The sequence below is a fragment of the Anser anser genome (assembly GCF_964211835.1).
Source record: "Anser anser genome assembly, chromosome: 4".
NCBI classification, from domain to species: domain Eukaryota; kingdom Metazoa; phylum Chordata; class Aves; order Anseriformes; family Anatidae; genus Anser; species Anser anser.
In genome coordinates, this window is record NC_139724.1 from 75,743,159 (window position 1) to 75,770,936 (window position 27,778).

At 60.7% G+C, this 27,778-nt stretch overlaps 2 protein-coding genes across 10 annotated transcripts in view; one reads left to right on the plus strand and one right to left on the minus strand.

The window, feature by feature from the left end:
* RNF24 (ring finger protein 24) lies at positions 1–24,774 on the plus strand. 8 transcript variants are annotated; one of them, XM_083832769.1, is made up of 8 exons: positions 56–72; positions 4,189–4,586; positions 6,837–6,969; positions 15,314–15,463; positions 18,885–18,927; positions 20,305–20,346; positions 22,614–22,693; positions 23,281–24,774. In XM_083832769.1, the coding sequence occupies exons 4-8, from the start codon at positions 15,321–15,323 to the stop codon at positions 23,417–23,419; spliced, it is 447 nt and encodes a 148-aa protein (XP_083688895.1). In that variant the 5' UTR covers positions 56–72; positions 4,189–4,586; positions 6,837–6,969; positions 15,314–15,320; the 3' UTR covers positions 23,420–24,774. The 8 variants fall into 8 exon arrangements, with proteins under 8 accessions (XP_083688888.1, XP_083688891.1, XP_083688895.1 ...); XM_083832762.1 differs by lacking the exon at positions 4,189–4,586 and having other exon boundaries at positions 1–72; XM_083832768.1 differs by lacking the exon at positions 56–72 and having other exon boundaries at positions 121–4,586.
* PANK2 (pantothenate kinase 2) overlaps positions 23,459–27,778 on the minus strand; it is a 14,221-nt gene continuing 9,901 nt past the window's right edge. For both annotated transcript variants that reach the window (XM_083832760.1, XM_083832761.1), the window contains one exon: positions 23,459–27,606. In XM_083832760.1, the coding sequence (XP_083688886.1) occupies positions 27,556–27,606 (51 nt within the window). In that variant the 3' untranslated portion in view covers positions 23,459–27,555. The remainder of the gene's footprint in view (positions 27,607–27,778) is intronic.

Consider the following 27,778-nt stretch of genomic DNA (forward strand, 5'->3'; position numbering starts at 1 on the left):
GGCGGAGGGGGCGGGGCCGGCTCCATCCGGGTCCCTCCCCGCCGGCGGCAGAGCGGCCTCGGCGGGACGGCGGTGAGTGCGGGGCGGGCCGGGCTGAGGGGGGGGGGGTTGGGGGGGGGGGGTGGTCTCGGCCCTCACACGGGGCCGGCACCGGGACACGCACCGGGATGCCTCCCCCCGAGCGGCTGCAGCGGGCAGGGACCCCCTGCTGCGCCGCTGTGGGGCAGGGGTCGCCCTACGGCAGCGTTATGGGGGGGCTGAGCCCTCCCCGGTGCTGCTCTGTGGGGCGGGGGCACCCCTTCAGTAGCGCTGTGGGGTGCTGAGCCCTTCCCATTCACTGCCCGGAGGGGCTGGGACCCCGTCCTCCAGCACCCCTATGGGGCACGGGGACCCCCCGTCCAGGACCCCTATGGGGCAAGGAGCCCCCCTCCGTTATCCTTATGGGGGCAGGGGGACCCCCCCTTCAGCACCATTATGGGGTGCTGAGCCCTTCCCATTCACTGCCCGGAGGGGCTGGGACCCCTTCTTCCAGAACCTCAATGGGGCAGGGGGACCCGCCGTCCAGTACCCCTATGGGGCAAGGAGCCCCCCTCCGTTATCCTTATGGGGCAGGGGGACCCCCTTCCAGCACCCTTAAGGGGCAGGGGTCCCTCCTCCAGCATCCTTGTGGGGCAGGGGGACCCCCCTCCAGCACCGTTATGGGGCGCTGAGCCCTTCCCATTCACTGTCTTGAGGGGTTGGGACCCCCCCCTCCAGCACCATTATGGGGCAAGGACCCCCCCCCTCCAGCACCCCTATGGGGCACTGCCCCCTTCCCCTTCACCACCCTGTGGGGCAGGGACCCCTTCTTATGGGACACGGACCCCCCCTTCCAGCACCCTAATGGGGAAGGGACCCCCCTTCCGTCACCCCTATGGGGCGAGGACCCCCCTCCAGCACCCCTGTGGGGCAGGACCCCCTCCCCTCGCACAACCCTATAGATCAGTGGGGCTTCCCCTCTTCCTATGCTCCCCTCCCGGTTCCCTGCAGGGCACTGCCTGTCCCCGCCGCCCCCTGCGCTGTCCCTTTTCGGGGTGACACGCTTGGCACCCCCGAGAAGGTCCCGACGTGGCTGGGGGGGGGGGGGGGATGCGACATCTCCGCCAGCCGGGCCTTGGCTAAAAAAAGCCCAAAAATGAAAAAAAAAAAAAGGGCTCGGGATGGAAGCGGGGCGGCGGGGCGGGCTGTTCCTGCCGTGCGGCCACGTCCCGAGCCCGCAGCTCTTGGCAGGGGCCGCGTGCGGGTCCCACGGGGCTGCAAACTGTGTTTGGGGGGGGGGAAAAATGCACCTCTTGGGTTTTTTTTTTTTATTTTATTTTTTGTGCGTGTTGGGGTTTTTTTTTTTTTTGTTATTTTCTGGGCTCGTGTTTTCTCAGAACTTCCTCGGCCTGCCTCGGTTTTAGCGCGGCTGGGCGCTGGGCGAGAGCGTCCCCCCCAAAAAAAATCCCCTCGGTCACGGCCGGGGTGGGGTTGGGGGGGGCTCTGCGGGACCGGCGGTGTCCCCGGGGATGCCATCGAGGTGTGTGTGGAGGGGGGGTCCCGCCGCCACCCCACGTGCGCCAAACAAAGCGCCGTGCGAGCGCGTGGATCGTTCTGTTGTGCTGCTTTTTTTTTATTTATTATTTATTTTTTCTCCTTCCCCCCCCCCCTTTCCTTTGGCAGGAGGGTTTGGGTTACGTATTGCTCTGGCACGCCGCTCCCCCGCCTTTGATCTCCGGCTTCCTGCCGCGCGCGACGTGTTGGGCCGCACGCGAGCCCCGCTGGGCGCACGGGGACGCACGGGGACGCGGGGCCAGGGCGATGCGGGCACCCCCACCCCCGCTTCTCCTCGCTCGCCTCCCCGGCAAAACCTCTGCTGCCGCTCGTGCCAGGTGGGTGCCCGGCCGGACGAACCCCGATTCGCACCTGGCCGGGCCGTGGGAGCTCGAGCTGAGCTCAAAATATTAATTTTTGGGGTTTTTTTTTTCACGCTTCGAGCTCTGTCCCCGCCGCGGTCGTCCCTCCCGGCGCCCCGTGAGCCAGGTAGCTGATTGATCGACCAAAAACCCGTAAAAAAATTGGCTCTGAAAACCCATCCCGACCCCAGGCGGCGCGGCGGTTCACGCTTGCTCTGCTCTCCTCTCGCCTCCGCTCCATCGGACGCGTGCGGTCTCACGGCGAGGCCGTGGCCCGAGTTCGTCTCAGCGTTGGTGGCTCCTTTTTTATTTTTATTTTTATTTTCTTTTCTTTACGCTGGGTGTAAACAGAGCTACCCTGAGCGCGTCAAGCAGCGCTGAGCAAACCGGGTTGTTGGCTCTGCTGCTTTATTCCCGCAGGCCGGGCTGCTCCAGCTGCTGCGCCTTGGAGTGCTGGGGCCGTCTGCAGCGAAAAAGTCCGCTCCGCTTTGGCCCCGAGCCCGGGGGGAAAAAAAAAATATTCCGAGCCTTCGCCTCGGATAACTCGGGGAGGAAGAGCGCAGCCCCTGACGGAAGAAACGCTCGGGGGGCAACGCGGAAGGAACCCAAAACGCGCTAAGGGATGCGTTTAAGATTTAAAAAGTAAAAAGGGAACGCGCCAGGAGCGGCGGGCAGAGGTGCCTCGGTGCTGTCACCGCACTGCTGCCCGTCCTCCGTCCCGCTCCCAGCAAGGATCCGCCCTCTGCGCCCTCCCTGAGCCCCTGGAGGTCCCCGCGTTTTGTTCCCCGCTCGGCGCCACCGTTCCTGGCCGAAACCAGGCTCCGGGTGCCTTGGGTGCCGCCTGGCAGCGGGGGCTGCGCCGGGCTGGGGGTGAGCCGAAGCTCTCCAACAGCTGGGGATGGAGCAGAGGACGCGGGAGGAGCACCCCACGGGGAGGAGCACCCCACGGAGAGGAGCACCCCACGGGCGTTCGGCGACAACCGCGGGTGAGGGAAGGAGCTGGAGAGCCGCGGAGGCACCGCAGGACCGCGAGGCGCTGACCCGAACGGGCTCCGGGCCAGGCAGCACCGCAGCACCCAGCCCTCCCGCGGCGCGCTGGGGGCTCCCGTGCCGCTGCGTCCCCTCCCCAGCGGGCGTTTTGGGTGTGTTTTTTTTTTTGCGGGGGGCGTTTCCCCCCGGCGTTCGTGCGCGGCGCCTGCGAGCGGGGCAGCGCTTCTGCTTATTCTCGTTCCCCACGAGCCGTGCCTCGCGCCTGGCGGCTCTGCCCCATCGGACTTCGCCTCGGGAGCGGCCGCCCCGTGGCGTCGCGGCGGGGCCGGCTCAGCCCTCGCCCTGCTCGGGAGTTTCGGGGCGTGAGAAATCCAAGGCCGGAGATGACCCGCTTGGAAAAGCGCGCCTCGGTCGAGGAGAGGAAACCGAAGCCCCCGGTGCGTGGTTAGCGGGCGGCGCCGCCTGCCGCGCTGACAGCCGGGTGGGAATTAATTTGGCTGTTAATTGGAGGCGCGGGGAGCCTGGGCATCGCCTCCGCGGGGATGCGGTGCTACCTGAGCGCTCTCCGGGGCAGGAGCTGCGCAGGTGGGATGCTCGAAGCTGCTTTTTCCTCCCCGAAGCCGTGACGTGATGGTGTGGCCTGCGCTGAGTGCCCGCTGCCCCGTCTCGTGCGTCCGTAAGCTCGTATTAATTAACCAGCGTCTCAAACGAGACGTTGGCGGCGGGGAATGGCAGCCGTGGCGAGAGCCGGCGAGGCCAGGCCAGCTCGCGAGGTTGGAGGTGCCCCCACGGGCGCACTGCTGCCTTTCTCCCCCCGGCAAGGCGAGGGTCTCGCGCCGGGAGGCTGGGCCCAAAACCTGAGCTGACCCGAAAAGCCGTCAGTTTAACCGAGGCGCTTACGGAGGACGGGCGAGCCGCCGCGGTGGCGGTGCCGGCGTCCCCACCCGCGCCTCGTCGTGCCCCAAACCCCGCGCAGGCACCCAGCGAGTGGCCGCCGCGGGCTTAAATTAGCTGGGAGCAGCTGGGGGGGCGCGGGCAGGGGCTGCGAGGGCTCAGGTTGCTCCTGCGCCGCCGCCGCCGCCACGGCTAAAACTGGATCGAGGCCTCGGGAGAGGAGCGGGACGGGGGCTGCGCCCCGCAGGAGATGCACCGGGGGAGCGAGGGGCGGCGCGGGGCGTTTCAGCATCGCGGACGATTCCTCCCTCGGACGGCTTAGAGGTCACTGTGGGGGTTTTTTTCGGAGCCTTTTCGGTTTCTTTTGCAGCTGTCGCTTATAAAATACCCGCAGCGAGCTCGCCGCGGCGAGGCCGGAGAGGAGACCGGAGCTGCAAGGGCTCATTCCTCAGAGGGGCTGCGAACGCGGCAAGGAGAGGAGCACAACTTTTTCTTTTTCTTTTTCCTGGTTTTTATCCCCGCCGAGGATTTAACGCCGCGCACAGCCCCGGAGGGAACGGCGCCAGGTTCCCGAGCGGAGGGAGAGAGAAACCGAAAGCGCCGCGCCGACCTTGCCGCCTTATCGCTCCGGCCTCTCGGACCTAGCGGCCGGCTTCCCGGCTGGGGAGGGCTTTTGGGGAGAAAAAGAAAATAAAGAAGCGGGGCCGGGAGGCAGAGCCCGGCTCATCCGTCGACCCCTTTCCAACCCCGGGGGGGAATCCCAGCCAGGTAAGAGGGCTGGGGAGCCCAGCAGCCCGTCCCGATTGATTTTGGGGAGCCCGGGCTCAGCCCGGCTGCTGCCAAGTGCGAGAAATCCACCCGAGCATCTTCCCTTCCTCCCCGCCCCAGCCCCGAGCAGGCCCTTCCTGCCCGCAGCCTGCACGGAATTAGAGCGCTGGCGGAGCGTAAGGATCGAATTAAAGCTCGCCGAGCTCTTTCGCAAACCGGCAAATATTTCTGCCTGCCTTTAAAAGGCTCATTTTTTCCATTGTTCCGCCCGAAACCCTCGCCGGGGCTCGGCTTCCCCCGGGGCGATTTCCTGGCGGATCGGTTAGTAACGCAGCTGCGTTTTGGGGGCTTATTTATTTATTTATCCCTTTTGTGATTTTCCTCAGCTGAGCGGGGACGCGCGGCGCCGGAGCCGAACAAAAGCGAAGCCCCGCGAGCAGCTCGCTCTGCGCCGACGCCTGAAATAAAAGAAGGGGGGGTCCCGGTTGAAACTGGGGGTGAAATGGTTCGGTTTTCTTTGGGGTTTTGGGGTTGTTTTGGTGGTTTTCTTTTGGTTGTTTTTTGTTTTTTCTTGGTTTTGGTGGGAGTTAAAAGTGGGAAGTTCGCTTTCTGTGCGCCAAAGGATCGCTCGGATCCTTCTCCCTGCTCGTGAAGCCTCCCCCGCGCTCCGATTTAGTTCCCCTCTTGATGCTTCTCTCGGATTTATTTCATTATGGTTCTCTTCCGAGCGAGCAGGTACAGCCTGAGAGCCAACCTTCCCGAAGCAGGCGGCTGGTTTTTGTCACAAAACAAAAAAAAAAAAGGCCGAGCCTTGCTTCGTTCCCCAGATCAAATCAGCTCTCCTCCCGGTGACCCGTGCTCGCTGCGGACCCCCTCACCCCTTCTCCTCGCCGCACCCCGCTTTGGGGTGCATCTGCCTGAAAACTTCTTAGGCTCCCTCCATCGCCAGTAACTCTAATCCCTTTCAATGAGATCAACGGATTAACGTCTTATAAAATCGGAGGATTAGCTTGAGCCATTTATTTTTTTTCCCCCCCCCTTCCTCTCTGCGCAGCCTCACGTCACCGCCGCGCCGGAGTTTTAAAAGGGACCCTCTCGGAGATGGGGTGTAAGGAGCTGAACCAGGAGCTGGCCTGAAAGGTTTCCTTGGAGGAGATCCGCAAAATCGCGCATTGAGGTGCCTCCCCGAGCAGCTCCTGGAGGCAGCACGATCCCTGGAAATAGCGTTATTTCCAAAAATACCGTTATTTAACAGGGTTGCTCCTCTGGAGTGATGGCGGGGGGGCTTGGGCTGCGCGGGGTCTTCGTCGGGACGTGGCTTCCAACCCGACTGTCCCCAGCCCACGAGGAGAAACCCGTGCCCACCCCGGGGGGGGGGAGGTTTTGCGACATCCCCGCTCGCGGCGCTGCCGCCCGGCTGGGCCAGGAATGCCTGGCCGCAGCCCAGCGCGCCCTGAGACGCTCGCAAAAAGGCCAGCTCGTAATTGCCACCGCACTAACGAGGCCGCGGCGCTCCCGTCGAAACGCGCCGGCAGCCGCCGCGCCGCTCGCCCCGTGAATTCGGACGGGCTTTAAAAGCGAAGGCTGAGATGCTGAGGGGCGCCGAGGGGAGGATTCGGGCTCTCCCCTCCCGTTTTAAGGGCCGTGGCGGGCTGCGATTTGGCCCCCAGGCTCTCTCCAAGCGCCTTTGACTCGTAGTAAGAGCTTACGCAAGGGCTCCCGGGCATCGTGCGCCCCCCTGACCTTTGGAGAGACACTCGATGCAGCCTGGCGCGCTCGTCGCTAAGCCGGGTCGTTAGCGCCAGCAATATATTTCGCCTTCTAGTAGACGATTCAGCAGCCAGGAATCGGTAGAGATCTGACCGGCGGGCTGCTGCGGGCCTGACGCTCTCGGGGCTGTTTTCGGCTCGGCTGCCCGAGGAGGCCCCGGTAGCCTTGAGGCAGGTTTGGCTTTGGTTTGTTTTCAACGAGTTCGGCGTCAGCGTCGCGGCCTTAGCCTGCGGTTTCGCTTCTTCGGGGTGAAATTTCTGAGAAACTTAAGCCCTTGAGCCCGCAAGCAAGTGGGGAGCTGGGGCGGGCGATGCTCGAGACTGGTGCGTTGCCCGCCCGTCACCTCCCAGGTCCCAGCAGCCCTCCCCTGAATTTTGCGGTCCCTTGACTTTCTCCGTCCCGCCAAGGTCAGGCCGTGACACGGGGAGAGCTTCCTGGCTGCAGAAAATGTCATTTTAAAACCGTTTCTGTGCCAAACAGCTTGCCTGGCGTGAGCACCGCCGTGTCGGGAGGGGTCTCCTCTGCCAGCTCAAGTCTTCCCGGCAGCCCGAGGACTTTGTGGAGGAGGGAAGGAAGGAAGGAAAGCGCGCTCCTGAAAGTGTCCGCTCCTTACGTAAGTCAGGAAAATACGGATCATTGACCTCGTTAACACCTCCAGCTCTTTTCAAGCCTCCTTTCTCCTCTTGGACGCGAAGCAGGAGAGGGGCAGCAGCGCTCAGCATCCTTGGAGATGGAGAGAGAAGGACCCACGTGTGTTGTTCCTGCACACGTTTCTCCATCGGGTGCCCAGCTTGGCCCAGCACTCCGGGAGCAGAGAAGTGATTCTCCTGTCCCCTGCTGACCTCGGAGGCTTTTGCCCACCTCGCGGGGCCGTGGGAGTGAAGCAGTTTGTGCCCCTGGCTCTTTTTTTTGCTGGGTTTTAAAGCGCCGCAAAGCCCCCGGTCGCTGTGAGCGGAGCAGAGCGAGTGGGGGAAGAAATATTCCCCCAAACCCAGTGCTTTTGTTAAAAGCAGAGGAAGGGCAGGCCAACCACGCAGCTCCTTTTTTTTTTCTGTAAGCATTAGGAAAAATATCAGATGTCAGTGACATGGCGGTGGGGTGAATTCCCAGCAGGCTGAGGTTTGGCTTTGGGGTTGCCTGGGTTTTCCTGAAGGGTTTTTAATGCTGTCAGCGCCTTAAAACGCAGCCCTCGCAGACACAGAGGGGCTTTCGGGGCGGCTCTTCCGCGGGATTTGTTGCCGATTTCGGTTTTGGTGTCCAGCTTTTCGCTCTCCCTGCATCAAGCTACCTGTTCTTCTTATGCTTCTTGTATATTTGGTAAAACCGAAGAGAAAGGATCCGTGGAGGGCACTCCCAAGGGCCAAAATCCGGGGTCCGGGCTCGGAGAGAGCAGAAGGCAGCAGCATAAAGAGGAATTCTTCCCTCCCAGGCCTCACGCTGCTTTTCCACCGCGAGGCTTTGCGGCCATCTGGATCCCCTTGCAGATTATGCCCCCCCCCCAAAAAAAATCCATAACCTAGCAACCTCGTGCAGTTTAAACGAGAGCGTTCTTCCCTCCCGCATCCCAAATTGCCCTTGGCTCGGCTCGCCGCCTTCCTCGGGCTGCCGCCAGCAGCTGCGCCGCCCGTCCCCAGAGCAGGGTGCCTGCCTCCAGGAGCACTCTGCAGGGATTATTGATCCCCGTGCTGGTTTTTTTTTTCCCGTTAAAGGAGCTTAGGAAGCGGGGGCAAAGGGATTTCGGGAGGTCGTATCGCCCATCTGCTTGGCGATATAAAAGAGCGGAGAAGGCCGGTTGCTTTTTTTTTTTTTTTTGCTTTTGTTCAGCCCGCTGAGGGTGACTTGACCAAAGCACGATTTTTTTTCCCCCCAGGAAGCGATATCTTGGGATGTCTTAGCATCCACCAGCTCTGCTTGGCCGGATTGCAATTCCCTGGGTTATCCAGGCGTTTGGCACCGGGTTTGGCCTGGCAGGGCTTGCAAGGAGCCTGTTAATTGGGGGAAAACTCCGTAAATCGGGACTTTAGCACCTGATGGGATGCGGTAGGGGCCGGTGCTGCGGGGGCAGCGGTGTTGGGTCCTGTGGGGTCCCACGGGGATGCCGCATTTCACAGCCAGGAGGATGGATGGGGTCGGGGCGGGGAGGAGGCAGCGGCGCATCCTTTCCCTTCCCTCCGCGCTGTCGGGAGGAAAAGCGAGCTCAAGAGGGTCGCGACATCACAGCTGGGAGAGAGCCACGTGCCAGGAAAAGGGGGAAAAAAAGTAAAAATAAATAAAAAAACACGGGGCCAAAGGGAAAAAATTCCTCCAGTGTTATATCGTCGCCAAGAAGAAGCCCGGCTAACCTCACTCGGGCAGCTCGCGGCCGCGCTTCGAAGCGAGCAGCGCCCGGCTCCGCTTCAGCCTCCTGAAGATGCTCTGGCAGCCGCGGGTCCTGCAGCTGCTCTGCCAACTTCCTGCGGCTTTCCCGAAACTCGCTGCCTTGCCTGCAGTTCCCAGAAAAACTGTGCTGGGTGGGATGACCCCGTAGCTGCTTTCCAGCCCTCGTTCCTGCTGCTGCGATACACGGGGAGCCCGAGCGGCACGAACTCCAAGCTCCGCTCCCCGGCTGGCTTAGGCTGAATAAGAAGGGCACCGGGGATTTTTTTTTTTTTATTTTATTTATTTTACTTCTTTTTTTTTCGCCTGGATCTTGCGAAATCGGCCCTGAGCAAGCCTCTTGTTTGCCTCGCTGACGGCACTCGGCTCTAACCTCGCGCTGGGAACTGCGGCTGACCTCATTTCTGCGTCCCTCCGACAGCAGCGAAAACGCTTTTCCTTTTCAAGATGCGCCTCGGGATGGCAGCGACGGGGCTGCTTCTCCGCTAGACTGACCCTCGAGGATCCAGAATACCGCAGCGGTGCTGGCGGCGCTGCCACGTTGTTCCGTTGCTTCTTTTATTTTAAGGCTTTTCGGCCTTTTTTGGCTGCTGATTGCTTCGCCGGGAGCCGCGCTTCCAGCTCGCTCTTTCCCCGCTGCGCCGCCGGCGGCCGAGGGGGTTAAATTTCTGTCTTTGGTGTCGTCCAGCCAGGGAGCGAAGCCAGGGAATTTTGGTTCCCGTTCAAAAAGCATCCGACTCCCTCTTGGAGGGGAGGGAAAAGGGCTCAAAGGTCGGAACCGGGCAGCATCCTCCTGGGCAGGCTTTGCTGGAGACCCGCGGCACGATGGACCGGTGGCCCAGAAGGTGCTGGGCTCGGCTGTGCTGGCACAGGCGCATTTGGAGTGAGACAAATTACGCCAGGAGAGGTTTCAGGGCCTCTGCGTGGGGCTTCGCAACCCCCATCCCGTGCACGCAGCTGCCCCTGGTCCCTGCATGGAGCATCCCACTGCCACGGGGAGGAATTTTTAACTTCGCCTGGTCCCCGGGGAGAAGTCGGGTCCTTCTGCTCTCCAAACTCCTGCCGTTCCCCGTTCTGCTTTCCGTGGGCTCCGCCGGGTCTGGGGGGCTGGCACCGGCCTTTGTCACCCCCCCGGCGATGGCTCTGCTCGCTCCCACGTGCGGTGACCCCTTGGGTGCCCTGGTGGTGACTGCTCCGCGTCGGGGTTCACCAAAATTCGCCCATGTGTTGCTTCCCCCGCCGGGCTGCTTGTCTGAGTAGCTGCGTCTCATTACTGGTTCCAAAGTGCCCAGAAAACCCTTTTTTTTTTCTTTTGGAAATTATCCCACTAGGTAGACACACGTCGAGTACCCTTTACGTCGGGGATTTGTTGCGGGGAAGCAAACCCCGCTCCGCAGCCGACCCCGGCGTCGGGAATTGCAGCGTTTTCGCGTTCGAAGCCGCTCTCGGTTTAACTTCCAGCCAGGTTAATAACCGGGCTTTTGGTTCAACCCGTCCAAAAACGCGTCATGGGCTTGCGTAAAAGCCTTTGAAACTCGAGAGGCGGCTCGAAACCCTTCCCGCAGATAAAACAGCTCGGCTTGGAGATCGGCCAAGGCCGCCGTTTGCTCTTGCCGAGATCGCTGCTTCCAGCGAGCCGGGGGAACCCGTGCAGCTCTCAGGATTTTTTTGGGGGGGTGTTTCCAAACCCTATAGGTCCTGGAGGCGAGGCAGCAGGTTCGATCTGCCCGGCCCGTGGGGTGCTGCACCAGCTCCCAGCACCCCTTCATCCAGGGCAGCTCTGTCCCAGCGCCCCCAATTTAGGGGCTCGGGGCCAGTTGCAGTTTGGGACGGGTTTGGGTTGGATTCGGATCCCCGGGAGGAAGTTGTTAGTCTCAAACCCATCTTGTAAATCCCTCAGGAAAAAAAAGTTTCATGTTTGTGGCTTGTGGAAATTCCCAGGGGGAAGGCGATGGGGCACGTTCCTCAATTTCCCCTACAAACGAAGGGGCTTGGGGAAACTTTTCCTTGTGCCCGCTGCCCGGGAGCCAGCAGACGCGCCGCCGCCAGCCCCAAAACCAGCCCTCGGCTCGGGCTGAACGTGGCCGCGATGCCCAGCGCTTTTCTGCAGCGGCGTAAAGAAACGACAGCAACGAAGACACAACGAAGACGCTCGGGCGGCCCCTCGGAAGGAGCAAAAACCGGAGGACCGTCGGGAAGCAGCACGGGCGAGGTCCCCGCGGTGCTCCCGCTGCCACCCCGTGCCGCGGTTCCTCGCCGTGCAGCGGGACGGTCGCCTCCTGGGGGTCCTCCCTTGGAGGTCCCCCGATGAAAGCTGCGTGGAAGAGGCCGGCCGAGCTCGCTCGGCTCGTTAAGCGCTTGCCGTTCTAATAAGGATTAATTTGGCTGCGCGGCTTCTTTGGGTTTGCCTTTAACCCGCCCGACTTGCAGCCAGCAGGGCGCAGCGAGCAGGGGGAGGCCTGCGGGACCTGCAGCGCTCCCTTTCCTGCCTCCCCTGCTCTTTAACCTCGCGTTAACCGTAGCGTGGGTTTAATTAAAGCTGTTAATTAAATCCCCCCGGGGACGGAGGGGACGCGGAGGCTGGGTCCTCCCCATCCCCGCAGCCGTGTGCGCACCGGCACCTCCTGCAGGGAGTTTTGGGGTTTCCGGAGGAATCCCTGCGTACAGCCCGGTCCTAAGGGCACCACGATGCCCTTTAATTTCTGTGAGCCGTCGGGGCGTTCAGCGCACATCCTCCGTGCCGCAGCCTGGGAAAATCATCCGACTTTCCTCTCCTTCGCCTTCAGCTAGGCGGCCGGGTTTGCACTGGGGTGGCTTTTGTCTGCTTCCCTCCCCGCTGGCCCGCGGGACTCTCAGCGGGACTCACCGGGGGACTTCCCCGCTTTGGGGTCGCTTTGCTTTTTCCCCGGGTTTATCTTCCTCCGGCAGACTCCTTTCTGCCGCAGCGGGCGGTCGGGCACCTTTTTGTAACCCGGCCTCGAGGGCCTGCTGGGTGCGGGTCACGATTTCAGACCCTCAGCCAGCAGAGGGGTCTCCAACGCGGGGTCTGGGGACCCACGGGCACAGCCAGAAGGGTTTTTCTTCTGCCTCGGAAAGCTCCCGGCCTTCCTCACAGCTCCTTTTTATTTCTTTTGGCTGCGCTCTCGTAAATCTGAAGCGAATTAAAACACAGTGCCTCCCCTACCACGCTCCCCACCCCCCCTCCCCCACCAAAAAAGAAAAAAATAAAACACAAACCAAAAGCTTGGCTCCTTAAAATCATCCCATTTCAGTCTTCTGCAAGTTAACAGTTTCCTGGATCCTGGGCAGGCCAACTCTTTCTGCCTCGAACCGCTGGATTTTTCGCCCTAACGTTTCTCAGCCGTTGCAGAGGGACCACACGGGGGTTGGATGATCCTGGCACGGGTTCCCCTGGCACGTGCACCTCCGGGATCGTCCCGAGGACAATGAGCCCCTGCCGTAGGGTCGCGGCCGCCTCGGGCACGTCGTTTTGGGGCAAAACACCAGCCAGGAGGATGCGGCGGGCGGAGCACGGAGCTCGGGGCCGCTCGTTTCCCTCGAGGCTCTCAGGCAGCCGCGGCGGTTCGGAGCTGCGGTCTGGTGGGGCAGCTGGATGTGGCCGTCGGGAATTCGTGGCTGGAGGAGATCCGAGGCCCTAAATCCAAGGCCCTCGATCCGAGGCCCTGAGGGACCGGCGCGTCTCTGCCGACGTTCTCGGTGCGCCGCAGCATCGGCCGCTCCGGGAGCTGAACCGAAGCCCCCAGAGCTGGCTCAGTTAGGAGAGCATGGCGACTTGAAGGAGCTACGAAGGAAGAGGATCGGTGCTGTGCTGGGTGCTGTTGTTGTTTTCTTCTCCGAGATTGGTCCTGGATTGTCTTGGGTGCTCGGCTGACCCGAGGGATGCTTTGCGGGGCCATTCAGCTCCTCTCCATGCCCCGGTAGCGAGATCCAGCACGTTGGGGTCTTCAGCTGCTCGTGTTTCTTCAGGCCTTGGCGGTTCCCCCTGCTTGCTCCTCAAACCTGCGTTCCCGTGGAGGATTTACCGTCCTCAGAACCCCAAAAACACGCTGCCGACCACGATGGTCCCCAAGATGGGGACCTCGGCCGCTGACATTCGTGATGGGAGGCCACGGGCGCTGCTCCCGGCTCGCAGAACCGCTCCCTCCCCGCGTGGGGCGGCCAGCAAACCTGGAGAAATTCGGGGCAGCCGAGGCAGCAGCCAGCGCAAGGAGCCCCTGGATCAAAAAAAAAAAAAGCAGAAGGAGGCTCACGGAGCGATGCGGCGCGAGCACGGCTGACGGGAGAGGCCCTGCACCGCCTGAAATCCCTTTGACCCAGCAAATGGTGCAGGGATTAAAACCCGAACCCAACCCCACGCAGCCACGCTAAGCTGCGCATTAACTGTGCCTGAGTCGGGAACAAAGGTTTGGGGGTGGTGTCGCCTTGTTTTTATTTAATTATTTATTCGCAAAGCAAGGAAAAAAAAAAAAAAGAAAACCACCTCGGCGGAGTTGAGCAAGCCCCTGTGCGTGCAGGCTCCCGGCTCCTGCGGCCTCCCCACTTGGGCTGGGCGCGTTGCTGAACACGTGCTCGGGGCTCTCCGGAGGCTTTAATCAAGCCCAGGCTTTACCAGGAATCGCCTCAAAAACTTGCAGCGGGGCCGGGGGAGAGCCGAAAGCAGCGGCCGGCGGAGGGGAGCTTCGGGCGGTGGGGCTGCTGCCCTTTGGCGAGGGGCGGGAGGTAACGCCGGGCCGGGAGGCGAGCCTCGTGCGCTGCGGAGGGGAAGGAATTCGCCCCAGGAAGGCGCGAGGATGCGAGGTGGGTGCTGGAGGCCGCGGGCGAGGGGCTGGCTCCGCGTTTCGGGCTGTTTTTTGTTGCCCTGGGGCTGCCGAGCTCGCTGCCCGCCCCGAGCAGCGGGGCCCGATCCCCGCGAGTGGGCGGCGCGTGGGATGGGAGAAGTGCTCCTGCACCAAGAAAGCACCCGGTGGGGGTGGCAGGCTTAGAGAAAAAAAGGGTCCGAAGGAGGAAAAGATGCACAGGAGCGTTTGCTGTTGGGTCGGGCTTCTTTGCTGAAGCTTCCCGGGCTTAAACCCAGTTCCTTTAGGTGCCACGGCGCTGCGTCCCTGCGCTGATGGGGCTGTGACAGCAGCAGCCAGCAGCACGGATAATTTCGGGGATTGTGTTCTTTCAGACACCGAATCCGTCCTTGCCGGGAGCCCAAACCCTTCCCTGCAGCTTTGCGGCTCAGATCCGGGGCTTTTCATCGCTGTTTTCCCCCCGCTGTCCGCGGCCACCTCCCACGCTTTCACCCCGTCCTGCGCCAAACCTGGAGCCGTGCGGCTCCTGCGCCGGAAAAAAAAAAAAACCCTGCTCCGGGGGGATTTTGTCATCCCTCCGTAATTTAATTCGCCAAAAGTCGGGGGGGGGGGGGGGAGACTGCAGGTAGTTTCCCTGTTTGTTGTAAAACTTGCACGCGCGCCGCCTCCCGTGGGCAGTAACTGATGAAAGGAAAACAAGGTGTTTTTTTTATTTTTTTTATATATTTTTTTTAACTTCCTTCTCGGAGCTGGGGGCGGGGGAACTTTGTGCCCGGCCAGAGCTGCGTTCGCGCGAGGGTGAGCGGCTCGGGAGCCGTGAAGCGGAAAGGAATGATGAGGAGCAACACCAAATCGGTGCTTTTCGGTGATTGTCGTGATGTTTTGGGTGCGGGGAGGTTTTATGTGGCGAGGCCCGGACGGCGGGCTGCTCTTCCACCGGATTCCGTAACGCGTCTGCTTAAAAAGCGCTGGTTTCGGGTTATTGTACAATATCGGCGTCCCGCCTGCTGAACCGTCACGCTAAGCCCGCGGGAGAGCTCGCACGCTGAAATCCTCGCCCCAGGGGTCTGCACGCGAGGTTTTATCGGCCTCTGTCCGCGGGATTTTGTTCCGGTCCCGCGTTTGGGACGTGGACACCAGCACCCAGGGGCGCTGCGCCCTCCTCTTCCTCGCCTCCCCCTTCCCCTCACCCGGCGTGCTGGGGGGTAAAGCTGCACAGGCGGCGCCGGGAAACTCAAACAAGGCTCTTTTATGGCACCTGTAATTCCCGGCGGCTCTGCCATCTGCCGTGGCTGTGTCCTCGCCCTCCCCTCGGCTCCGATGCCAGCGTGGAAAGCTGTGCCTCGGGTCCGGGGGGATCACCCTAAAGGAGCGGGGACTGGTGCCGGTGCTGGAGGGCAGAATTTCTGCCGAGTGAGGAGACCACGGGAGGGGAGAGGAGGCAAAACTTTCCCTTCCAGCACGCCTTCCGGCCGCTTTGGGGCATTTCAGTCTAATTAATTGAGGTTTCGGGTGCAGGGGGACGTTGGGATTGGGGTGGCTTGGATGCAAATCCCCGCCTGGAGTTTAACTGAAAGGACTGCCTGCATCGGCAGGAGGGGAAATAGCTGGGCGAGGAGCACGCGGAGGGAGAAGGGGAATCCCAGGCACGGTTTAGCCTGCCCTGCTTTGTTTTCGGGGCGTCCCTCCTCTCCTGCGTAGGGCATCCCGTGCCGACAGCCCTCGGATGGAGCCTCACGTCCTCTTCTCTCCCTTTCTTCGCAGCCTACCCATGAGCTCGGATTTCCAGCATTACAGTTTCAGGATGCCGAACATCGGGTTCCAGAACCTGCCTCTCAACATATACATCGTGGTTTTCGGCACGGCCATCTTCGTCTTCATCCTCAGTTTACTCTTCTGCTGCTACCTGATCAGGTAAGAGCTGCCCCGGCTGTTCGCAGGAGGTGTCCCCGCACGACCGCCTCACCTCGCCCCTCCGCGAGGAGCTCCCCGCACCTCTGTCTGACAGCTGGATGCGACCCGCGGGCTAGTTTGTTAGGAAAAGAATTAGAAAAAAGAATTAAAACCAGAAAAAGGATTTGCTCAGCAGTTAGCATCGGACGCAACATTCATCCCCCGCAGAGGAAACGGACGCAGAGCTCGCGCGGTGTGGACCCAACACGTCCGGGAGCGAGCAGCTCCGAAGGGAATTGTGTTATCGGCTCCAAACCCCGCAGATATTTATTTATGGGGGCACTTACACGGGCAGGGAACGCGGTTGCTCAGGCGGCCGTCTCAAACAGGACTTGAAAGCGGCGTTTTATGGTTCCTGCCCTCCGCTTAGCGTTTCACCACGGCTCGCTCTTTAATGACTAACTCGGGCGCCGTGTGCTTAGGAAATGTTTAATGCCTGCCCCCTTCGTTACCGGACCCAAATTGCTCGTTCAACAGCGCAGCCCGGGGATTAATGGCGCAGAGCTGATCTGCTAAGCTGGGCGATGGGGACAAGGTTATTCCGCTTTGGGGCTTGCTTTAATTATTTCGTGGGCCAGAGGGGAGAGACTTGGGCCACGAGCTGCGAGGCGAAGCTCCCAGCCTGCTTTTAACTGGGATGCCGACAGGAGGGGAGGCAAAGAAAAGGGCAGATGGTTTTTGGAAGGGTGAGGGATGCGTTTTCCCCAGGTTGAGCTGAATCTATACAGCTTGCTTGCAAAACGAAGAGGCGTTTGGGCTTTCCGAGTATTTTCCTGGGCGCTGGGTCTCGCTGGGTGCGTTCTGCCCCAAAGAAGAAATAACAAGCAGTAACGTCTGGAGGGTCAAGCCAGAAAACCTTTAAATTTAGAAGTTGGAGGCGTGTTGAATAACTGCTGAAAGAAGCCAGGGAGGGAAGTGGCGAGCTCTCCGTCTCTGGCTGTCTTTAAATGAAGACGGAGTGCCTTTCGGGGAGAGGCGTTTCGGCTGCCGCCCCCAGGAGTAACGCCGTGCTGGTTCCCGACCTCTGATAGACGGGAGCTTGGGTTAGGTCATCTGAAGATCCCTTCGGAGCCCCAGCCTCGACTGAGACTCGATGAATCGAACCACCAGCACCAGCACCAGCTCCGGGATTTGCAAAGGCGGTTCCCCCGCACCCGGAGCAGCCTCAGCTTTGGGGATTTACCCGTGCCCTGGGCCCCTGGAGCACCACCCCCTCCTAGGAATTCGCCGCAGAGCTGCGCTCCCAGACCTCACTTTGGGTTTAAAAGCTTGAGGTTCAGCGTGTAGATGGACGGGGAGGGGGGGGGAGGACCACGCACGGAGCATCCCAGCTCTGGGACAGGATCTCCTCGCTGCTCCCCGCTTTGCCGCTTAATCAGGAGCACCGCTGGCTCCTGGCAAGCAAAAACCCACCGGCCACAGAGCAAGATCCTGAGTTGATGCTGAGTTCCTCCCCCTCCTCAGCCAGCTGCTAAAGCCCTCCTGGATTACCCCGCGCATTCCTGACCCCTCCTGCGCTGAGATGTGTGGCTTTTAACAGCAGGACCGCATCTGGAGGCCGTGGAGGAGCGAGGGGTTCGTTTAACAGTCAGGGCGATGCGGCGCGGGAGCATCCTCTGCAGCCCGCTTCGTGCGAGGCAGCCCGAGCGTGGGAGAGCCGATACCTGGTGTATTTACCCCAACCTCAAAGCTGACAGCATGGAAGAAAGGATTGCTCGTGGGGTCTGCCACCACCGTCCCCCCCCCGTAGCCTCTCGTCTCGTGAGTCTCAGGTTGCTCACCAGATCCACGGGGCGCGGTTCTCGGGCTGGGAGCTGGGTCTCCGAATTCCTCCGGGGTCGCGGCGCTTGGCACGGGACGGACGAACCCCTGGCTCCAGCGGGGAACCTTGCTTGCCAGATCCCGGGCTCACGTTACGGCAGCTGCTCCGGATCGGAGCGGGATCCGTCCGGGCTGGGATCCTCTCCCCGCCCGCGGCCAAAGCCACGCACCTAGGGGGACGTGTGGCTTTCTTCTTTCCGCAAGGCAGAGGCTTCCCCCCCGGGCTGGGAGAGCTTTTTTCCCCCCTCGTAGGTGGTCCCCGGCAGCCAAGCTTTGCTTTCCCCCATCTGCGTTTCATAAGCGCTTTCCCAGCCTCGGGGCTGGGCCGGTTTCACCCCTCTGGCTCCACACCCGCACCTCTCCTGCTGCCTGCTCCGCGTGCCCGCAGACCCCGGCCCCCCCTGGTTTCCCCCCCCAGCTTTTGGGGCACGTTGAGCACCAGACAGCGATGGCTCCCCTCCAGACTGGGGGCTCCAGAGCTCCCTTACTGGAGCCCTGAACAACATTTGCCGAATTGAGGCGTGCTTTTTAATGCCAGCAGTGTTTCGGGGCTGTTTTCAAGCAAAAAAAAAAAGGGATAGGGATGTATTTTTACACGGCTTTTATAACTTGCTGGCGTGGTTTTCTGCTTTTTTCCCCACTGCAGCCTGTAGGGAGCAGAGCTCGGTGAGAAGCAGCCAGGCTCTGGGAGAGGAAATATTCTGGGGGCAGAGAAGTGAAACTGCAGGCACGGGGGGGTTCCCCCCCCCCCAACAAACCACACTCGAGGCTGGGGAAAGCACTTCTGCGACCGCCCGAGCCCTGCGGGCGCGCTGACGTCCCTGCTGCGAACCCTCCGGCAGCTCTTCGGCCTCGGTGACCTCCCTGCCGAGTTTTCAGAGCACTTCTCTAAGCGCCGTGCAGCGAGGGGGCAGCGCTCGACGTGTGGCTTTCTTCCCGTGGGTTTATTTCGGAAGCACAGCCGGCTCCTTCGCCTGCACGATGGGCTGCTTAAAACGGGCTGCCGCTCCTTCTGCCGGGGAAAGAGGTTTTATTAAGGGAAGCCTGAAAGGGAAACCTGCCGCCACAGCCTGGGCTCGTCGTGGGAAACCCTTTAACGGGGAGATCTTGCCCCGTCCTCGCTCAAGCAGGAGCAGAGCTTCCCCTGGCTCTTCGGCGCTCGCTGCTTGCGGAAAGGTGCTGCGTGCAGCCCGGAGGTGCTGGCAGCAGGGGGGTTGGACAGCGGGCCTGTTTCTGCCGGCTGCTAATGCCCTTGGCAGCTTTCGTCGGCCTTAACGCCGCTGGAGATGCTTGCGCTGAAAATTAGGGAGTTCAGGAAAGGAAAGCTGTGGGAGTTTTGTGTGCTCCTGGACGGAAACGCCGTGGTTCCAGCTCCACAAAAAGCCCCAGCCCGGGCTCGGCGGCCTGCGTTGTTTCACGTGGCCGTTCTCCTCTCCGAAATAAAAAAAACTAAAACCGAAGCGATTAGATGGGGAGGGGAGGGAAATGAGGTGTGTTTGGGCTGTTAGGGTAGTCCTGCTGTTTTGGCCTGCCCTCACTTCTCTCCCTCTCTTCGTTCCAGGCTCAGACACCAAGCACACAAAGAGCTTTACGCCTACAAGCAGGTGAGGTGATGAACAGGCTGCGGCTCCCCTCCTACCGAGAGCCAAACGCGCGTAAAGGCTGCGGGTTTGTTGGGATAATCACTCTTTCGGGTTGCCATCGAGCTTTTCTTTTCAGTGGGAGGCTCTAGGTCTTTGAAGAGAGGTTGCTGACGCTCTGCCAAACCTCTTTTCCTGCTGATTTAGGGTTTTTTGGCCAGCCGGGCCCCCTGAGAGCATCTCCCGCCTGCACACGGTGCTCTGCAGGTCTCAGCATTTCGGGGTCTGCTGCCGTCCGGCCTTCGTGCTGCCCTGCAGGTGCTTGGGTGCTTCCTCCTAGGCGAGCTCAGGGGCAAGAAGAGCAATCAGCAGGACAAAAAGAATAGAAATGCTATTTATTTAAAGATAAAACACCTTGAAAGCAAGAGTTTAAGCTGGACGGTGAGAAGCGGAGAGGCTTCCCCCAGCTGAAACCAAACACAAGTGCCAAGTCCCCGGAGCCTGGTCCCCGGGCGCTGGGGGCGTCTCCACGCTCAGCACCTCCACTGGCGCTTCCCAAACCCTCGGCGGTGTCGTGGTGGGAGCATCCAGCGCTCCTCCGGCAGCTGCAACGTGGGCTGGAGCTGGCTGCGGGGTCAGCGCGGCCCCGTCCATCCCGGGGAAGGCGTCCAAGTCCCCGCGGCCAAGCCAGCTGCTTTCTGCAGCCACCCACGCGCAGGGGTTAAAATAAATGCTGGTTACCGCCGAAACATCCCATTTTCCCGTTTTCCCCAGGGTTTTGTAGCTTTTTCCACCTCTGACCTAGCACTCAGGCAGGAAACCTAAGGAGGTGGAGCTGGGCTGGATGGATGCTCCGGCACGTGGCTGTTCCTGGAGCGCAGCCCCCTCCGGGCGCTCAGCTCGGAGACCTCCTGGGGTTTGTCCTCGGATCTTTTTTTGTGCGAACGCTGCTTTCGCCCCGTCCACCCACAGGGCTGACGCTGGATGCGTGCAGGCTGCAGGTGGGACGCCGGAGGTTTCTGGCTCCCGGGGAGCGCCACGCGTACAGACAGCTGTCACAGCGCGGGCACTTTCGTGGTTCTGTATTTATTTATTATTATTGCTAGTAGCGTGCAGGACTGGCCCGTTTTTTAGCATATTTTTAGAATTTAGGTTTAACTTTAAGCGGGCTCTTTCTGCTCGCGCCGTGCCCTGCAAAACCTCACCCCATCTCTGTGCTGGCATCTGCTGCCTTGGCGCGGCACGTGGCCCCGGGCTGGTGCCCGAAAGCAGAGGGTTTTCACTGCAATGGGAGGGTAAATGCAACAGAAAGGGGTTGTGTGTGGAAATTTGGGTTTATGGGGACCTGAGTGGCTGTAAACGCGGCAGGAACCGTGTCCCGACCCTGTCTCTGTGTTGCAGGTTATTCTCAAGGAGAAGGTGAAGGAGCTGAACCTCCACGAGGTGAGCGTGCGCGGGGTTTTTCTTCCTGGGGCGCTGTCAGCAGCAGGGGAACTCGCTGGGTCTGCAAAATCCCCGCCCCTCGCAGGGTGGGTGACAGAGGCAGGCGAGCAGCGGCACCGGCAGCTCCCCTCCATCCCTTGCCACCTCCCGGCTGCGAGGACACGCGGTGCCAAAGGCTCGTGTGTGCCCGGGCGCGTAGCCACCAGCCTGCAGCCTCGCTGCTCCTCCTCGTGCTCGCTCCCCGATGCTGCTCCTCGTCCTCGGCGGGTCCGGCCGCTCGCTAACGCCGCTGCCACGGGCACAGCTGCGGAGGGGCTGGGTCGGGCCAGCCCCAGCCTCCTCCCCGGGGGCCGTTGGCTTTTTATGCACCGTTATTTTCATGCGTCATTAATTTTCGTACATCATCATTTTTAGGTACTGTGGGTGTCAGGCAGTTGTCTTTATGCGTTTTCATGCATGGTTGTTTTGTGCATTTTCATGTATTTTTATGCATTTTCATGTATTTTTATGCATTTTCATGCATTGTTGTCTTTATGCATTTTTGTGCATGGTTGTTTTGTGCATTTTCATGTATTTTTATGCATTTTCATGTATTTTCATGCATTTTCATGCATTTTCATGCATTTTCATGCATTGTTTTTATGCATTTTCGTGCATGGTTGTTTTGTGCATTTTCATGTATTTTTATGCATTTTCATGCATTGTTTTTATGCATTTTCATGTATTTTCCTGCATTTTCATGCATTTTCATGCGTTGTTCTTATGCATTTTCGTGCATTTTTGTCTGTATGCATTTTCATGCATCATCATCTTTACGCGATTTTCCACACGTTGTTGTTTCTCATGCAGTTTTTTCCACGCACGACTCTTTTTGTGCATTTTTTCGTGCATTTTTCGTGCATTGCTGTGCTTTTTATGCACTGTCATCCCCGCAGCAAGGAGCTGTGGCTGCAGGAGGCCAGCTGCGGGCTGCTTGGATGCGTTAGGAATTAAAAGCCCTGTTTGCATCCCCAAAAATGAGGGGTTCTTCGCAGATTGCAGCAGCCGGGGGGGCGTCCGAAATCACAAGAAGTGCCGGCTGCAGCAGTGCCCCCTGCCTGCATCGCTGCGTTTAATGCGCTAAGAGGATCCCCGGGTGGCTCTGCCCGGGGGAAACACCTCTCGAAGTAACGAGGTTTCCCTAATCCACCTTTTCCGACCTCACCCACCTGGTTTCAACCTGAAGCTTTGAAACGCGTTAGGCGTTCACTCTCCCCAGCTTCCCGGGCCGCTCGACGGATTAATGTCCTTATTTACAGCCCGTATTGTGCGCCGAAGCTGAGCCGGGCCGCGCTCAGCTTTATTTATGACACCAGCGCTGCCCACCACGCCTGTTCCATACAGCCTCCTAGTGAGCTGCTGCTTTCCCTCCTCTGGCAGCAGGAGGCGGAGCGGGGTGCCCCTGTTCCTGCTCGGCAGCTCCCTGCTGCTCTGATTTCCCGGGGGTTTGGGGAAGGCTGGGAGGGTTTTTGCTCAGGCTCCTTCCGAAATATCCCATTTTCGGGCAAAAAATGGGATATCGGGGGTTTGCAGCAGCAGCTGCCAGGGCTCGCCAGGAGGTAAATTCCATGCTGGGCTCCTCAGCGCTTGCCCAGCTCTGTTTTTTTTTCCCTTTTTCCCATGACGCCGCCTCTCCGAGGGCTTCAGAGGGTCCAAAATGTGCTTGGTCCTCGGTGCAAACCCACCGGGCTCTGCAAAGAAAGCTGTGGGGGGTCGGACGTTTCCACGGGCGGCGCCTCCCCGCAGCCTCCCTGCGATGTTTGTGGATAAAGCAGGCGGGGAGGCGCTGCCCGGCCCAGAGGCTGCCAACCCCGGCAATTAGAGCCCGGATTAAAGGCAGATTGGGCTTTAAACTTATTTTGATTGCTGTTTAAATGAACGTATCAGATTAATGACCGCAGGAGCTGGAGGATTTACCTCCGGGAGGGCTGCAGCCCTGGGGCTGTGCAAAGCTGCGCTAAGCCGGGCTCTGTCTCGCGGCCAAGCCAAGCCCTGCCCAGCACCGCTGCTCATGGCGGAGCTCAGACGGGAGCCAAATTCCCCCTTTTTTTCCCCAATTAAAGGCAGTGGTGAGGTGAGCACTGGGGAGAGGACAGAAACCTGCACCAGGAGCCAGGAAACGCTTACGGGGAGGTTTTTTTGGGGAGCATTTCCCCCCGTTTAGAGACACGCGGGTATTTTTTGCGTTCGAAAACGCCGACCGTGTCGGTGACCTGCTCGTCTTTCAGATCTGCGCCGTCTGCTTGGAGGAGTTCAAGCCCAAGGACGAGCTGGGGATCTGTCCGTGCAAACACGCCTTCCACAGAAAGTAAGTGTGGGACGATGTAAAAGAAACAAAGAGCCAGGGACTGGGGCCGGGTTCTTTGCACGCCTCTGGTCCAAGGCACGCAGTGATGGACGGCCCCTGAATTACGCAGGCGGTGCTGCATTGCCTGTCCCGGGCTTTAGAGAATAAAAACCTGACATCTCCCCTTTAATCAGCTTTTATTTACGGCGTTGAGCGGTGCTGGTTACCAAACCAACAGCTCCTCGGCTCCAGGATCGGTGCCAGGCCGTTCTCCCAAGCCGCCTGGGAGCCTGGAGAGCCGAGCGCGGTGCGGCCCCAAATCCACCTGCGTCTGCAGCTCCTGGGTGGCTGCCGGGCTCCCCCTGCGCTGGGCAGGGAGGCGCGGGATGGAAAAGCCCCTGCCTGCGGCGCTGCGATTTTCCGAAGGCGTTGCGAGAGGCAGCGAAGCGGAGGCGAGTGCCTGAGCCAAGCCTCGGCGGCTGGGGAGGGAGAGAAGTCGCTCACAGCTGCCGCGGCATGGCACCAGGGGTGCCAAAGCCAAAAATCCTCATTGGGGTGGATTCACGGTTCTCTTAAATTCCCTTTTTTTTGTTTCTCTCCCCCCCCAGGTGCCTCATCAAATGGCTGGAGGTGCGGAAAGTGTGCCCGCTCTGCAACATGCCGGTGCTGCAGCTGGCCCAGCTGCACAGCAAGCAGGACCCCGGCCCCCCCCAGGGCCCCCTCCCGGGCGCGGAGAACCTGGTATAGCTCTGCGCCCGCACGGACTTGCCCCGGCGCCGGGGGTTTGGGGGGGGGGGGGGAACCCCGGGCACCCGGAGACGACAACCAAAGCACTACGGCACCAGCACGGAGCGAGGGCTGGGGACGGACGGACAGACGGACGGACAGACGGACGGGGAGCTGAGAGCACTTTAGGAGGGAGCCCGTCCTCCCCCCTCATCCCGCGCTGGTCCTCGGAACGAGGTTTTTGTTTTGTTTTGTTTTGTTTTTTTCCCTCCCCGGGATCCCGGAGCTGGGGCAGAGGGGGGAGCGCCTCGCCTCGATGCCCGTCCCGCACGCGTGCCCGGCTTCGGCCACCCCCCCAGAGCATCGCAGCCCACATCCACCGCGGGTTCGGTGGCATCCGAAGGGGGGGGGATTTCTTTCTTTTTCCCCTCCGGGGGGGTGGTTACGTGGGTGCAGCCCCGCCTGGGTGCTGCGTTTCGTGCTCTCTCTGCCCCCCAGGGGCTTCACGCCGGGATCCCCAAAGGGCTGAGCGGGGCAGGGAGCCGTGTGCCCCCCCCCCCAGGACGCTCGGGCAGCCCGGTCGGGGCCCCGCTGCGCCCCGGTTCCCGCAGCGGCGCGCCGTGGGCTACCTCAGGGCTTCCGAAAAACCCCTAAAACCCCTTCCAGGGGCGAGCCCCCGGTGTGAACGCCTCTCCCACCAGCTTGGCTAAAACCACCTCCGGCCCTCCGCACGGCCTTGGCGGAGCCGGGGAGGGGGGGGCACAAAAACCCTGCCCTCTCCGCCCGCTCTCAGCCCCCGGGGGGGCTCGGGGTCTCCAGGTGCAGCCCAACGCGGTGCCAAAATCCCCCAACCCAAGCAGCCCGCGGGGCGCAAGCTGCTGGGGGGGCGGGGGGGCCACAATCCCCCCCTTTGCCTTTCGGGGTGACCCCGGGCACCCCCCGGGCACCCGTCCCCCTTCTCCCCGCAGCTCTCGGTCCCTTTTGGGGGTGCCGGGGGGGGGCTCTCAGTATTACCCGGTGGCACAGCAGCGGCGCGGGGCTGGGCGCGCGTCCCCCCCCCTCGTGTAAATACCGCGCGCCTCTCCCCAGCCTGTTTATGGAGCGTGGAGCCTCATAGACGTGTTTGTACACTACGAATTCTGCAGCAGAATATTTTTTAAAACGGTCGCTGTTTTTTTTTTTGTTGTTGTCGTTGTTGTCGGTTTTTTTTTGTTTTTTGTAAGCTCTATTTTTGTATATTTAATTGCTATTTTAAAATTCTAATGCGTCCTTTTTTGCTAATCACACTATTCTTAAGGAAAACGAGGAAAAAGAAAAAAAAACACGGTTTTTGCATGTGATTTGACTTGAAATGTAAATAAAAGCAGGTTTTGGAAGCGGGGCTGTGGTTGTGGGGGGGGTGGGAAATGGCTCCTTGGGGGGGGGGGCGGGGCCGAGCCCAGCCCCAGCCTCGCACCCAGAGGGATTTTTAGCTGCGTTTTGTGGGATTTGGTTTGTTTTGGGGCCGCCGGTCCCCAGTGCGACTTCAGGGACGGAGCAAAGGGCCGGGTCCCTGCGCCCCCAGCCCCAGGGGAGCCCCCCCCTGGTTTCCGCAGCCCCCCCCCCGGGGGGCAGCCAGGGGTCCCCAGCCCTGCAGGAGGTGGTGCAGGGGCCTCGGGTACCTGCAGAGCCCCCATCCTGCCGCCCCATCCCGTCCCTGCCCAGCGCTAAAAGCTGCTGCCCCCTAACGCTGGCAGCCCCGGCCGGGTGCTGGGCGGCGGGAGGAGTAATTAAGGCTTGCTGGCCGTTAATTTTAATCAGCTTCTGCCATCAGCTGAGCGCCGAGGGACGCGCTGCGCCCGTTTCCCCTGCACGCTCCCGGCGCTCGCTCTGCGGCCGGGGAGAAGACCACAAGACGCCAAGGGGAGGTTCGCGTATACAAAAATAACTGAAATATTTTATTCCAAGGAAAAAAAAAAAAACGAAAAGCAGTTTTACAGAAGAACGCGCAACAACACAGCAGGGCATTTGGCGCGAGACGTCCGAGCACGCGGCTGCAGGGCCCGCCACGAAGCCACGGGCGGCATCGGGGACGTGGGTTTGGCACCTCGCCGCGTGCCGGGGCCGGATCTCGTTTCACAGAGGGCGGCGGGGGCACCGCAGAGGTTCCCCAAATCGTTTCAAGGTGGCTTCCGCCTTCCCTCGGCTCCCCAGGGCTGCTACTGGAGCCATCAGCCCCCTTCCCCGCCTTGCAGGGATTCCCCTCCGCACCAAGGGGGCTCTGGAAAAGCCCCGGGGCCGATCCTGCCTGCTGAGCCCCCCCAGCCTTACTTCCCGGGGCCAAAAGCAGGCCCTGGGCACGGGCACGCTTCAGAACGCCCATTTTTCTCTCCTTTCCTCCCCACCCCCTTTTTTTCTTTAATTCTGGGATGCGCTCAGGAAGGTCCAGGCCCCTCGAGCTGTGAAGGTACCTTGCTTCATGCTCTGTGCTGTCCGGCGCGCTGCTCCCAGCACAGCTGACGTGCCGGCCTTTAGAGAAGCCTCACACAAGATCTAAACTAGGAAAGAACACACCTGGACGGACTATTTCTTCCCTTTTCAGCCCCAAACGAGAGGCAAGTGCCACGCAATGAGCCCAGCCAGCCGCAGAGCGCTGGGGCTGCAGCAAGAGCTCAAGGGACGGACGCGATTTCGCAGTGCAGCCCCGGTGCCTCCGCTGCGCGTTCCTCCGGCCCCCGGTCACCCAACCGCACGGCTGTGACTCCTCCTCGAGACGGCCATCGGGACCAGAGAGCTGAAAATCGACGTCTCTGGGAAGAAACCACGCCTTCAAGAGACGCGGTCGGTGAGGACGACGGGCACTCGGGGCAACAGGAGCCCTCGCCCGGCTCCCGGACGGAGGCTGCGCGCTTTTAGCAAGTTACGGAGCTGGGAAGCCGAAGCAGGAGGCAGCAGGGAACGGGCCGAAGCTGCGCCTCCGCTTAACCGCCAGCAGCAAGGCAAGGTGCTGAGGGCCCTGCAGGAAAGCAGCTTGTTCACGCTGCCCGCCTCGGGTCATACTGGGACCAGTAAAGCTGGCAGCGCGGAAAGGAGAACGCTACCGATGCCCTGCTAACTAGAGACCCTGCTCCTTTTAGAGCCAAACATCCAAGACTGGGAAGGGTTTCTAAAAAAAGAAGGCAAGGCAAAGCAGAGGGACAAGGAAGGAGGATGGCTGTACAAGCTGTGTGCATGCAGCTGGTCTGTTTTAAACTGCTGGCCACTACCGGCGTCTCTGTTCTTCTGAGGGATCGTTTGTTCGGGACGCAGCAAGCTGCCTCCACATTCCCAGCCTGGAAGTGCCGAACCTGTAGAGGCTCCAAGCTGCAGCGAGCCGCTTCGCAGGCTGTACGAGCCACTTCGCTGGCTGTACGAGCCGCTTCGCAGGCTGTACGCAAGACTGCACGCACGGAGAACACGGGGAGAAGAACACCTTGTGTGAGGGAAGAGCAGCTTTCCCCCCAGACTACAGCCGTTTAGCAATTAGTAAGCATAAAACGGAGCGTTACAGAGAAGACCCCAAGCGTACGACTGAAAGAAAAGTAATCTTTGGTATAGTTACACGCAGCCAAGCCTTACAACAGAGGCAGGAAAGGAAAAAGAAACCTAGTTCACCTTCACATTTGCTTTTAGCACGCCTCAAGGTCACAGGCTGACAGCTCCTAACGCGACGCCAACGCTACGGCGTGTCCCCGGGGGGGCTGCGGTCCGCACAAAGCGTCACCGGCTGCAAGCGGAACCGCCCTCAGCGCATTCCGGTACCCAGGGCACGGGATTTTCGCCTTCCCTTCCGGCTCTAACGATCCCTACACAAAGGTTAAGAACCCGCGCTAGCGGAAAGAAGCCCTGCTGACAGCTCGGCGGTGTCCGACAGGCCGCTGCGCGGTCCGGAGGGGACAGGAGCGGTCCCCCCACGGGTTTCACACGCCAGGGCTGTGCTGATGGTCCCGCCCCTGTGCGCAGGACTGATAGCGTAACGAGAACTGTTTGCAAAAAGGCAGGCGGCAGTCCTTTCCCCCCTCTGACGGGATCGCGCAGTTTAACGAGTCACCGAACGCCTGCTTTGAAGCTGAACGTGGGCGTCGAGGCCCAGGGAGCGCCCCGACTTCGTAGGGCCGACGTCCGGAGGCTGCACGGAGTCAGGCTGAATCCAGGAGTTCCAGAAGAGCACCGACGGCACCAAAATAACCCTGCAAGCCAAAACGGAGCATCCATTAGCACCTCACACCTGGGCGTGCACCTGATACGAGAGTAACAGGAATAAATATCGAGCGTACAGCACGATTTTAAAAACTTGTAAGGGGTGGCGGAAGAAATAACTAGACGTAGGTACGTTAGGAAGTAGATCCGGATTCTATTTGC

Coding starts and splice junctions, on each gene's coding strand:
- RNF24 (XM_083832762.1), top strand. CDS start 15,321: ATGAGCTCGGATTTCCAGCATTACAGTTTCAGGATGCCGAACATCGGG. Junction 18,928..20,304: donor AGCTTTACGCCTACAAGCAG/GTGAGGTGATGA, acceptor TCTGTGTTGCAG/GTTATTCTCAAGGAGAAGGT. Junction 22,694..23,280: donor AAACACGCCTTCCACAGAAA/GTAAGTGTGGGA, acceptor CTCCCCCCCCAG/GTGCCTCATCAAATGGCTGG.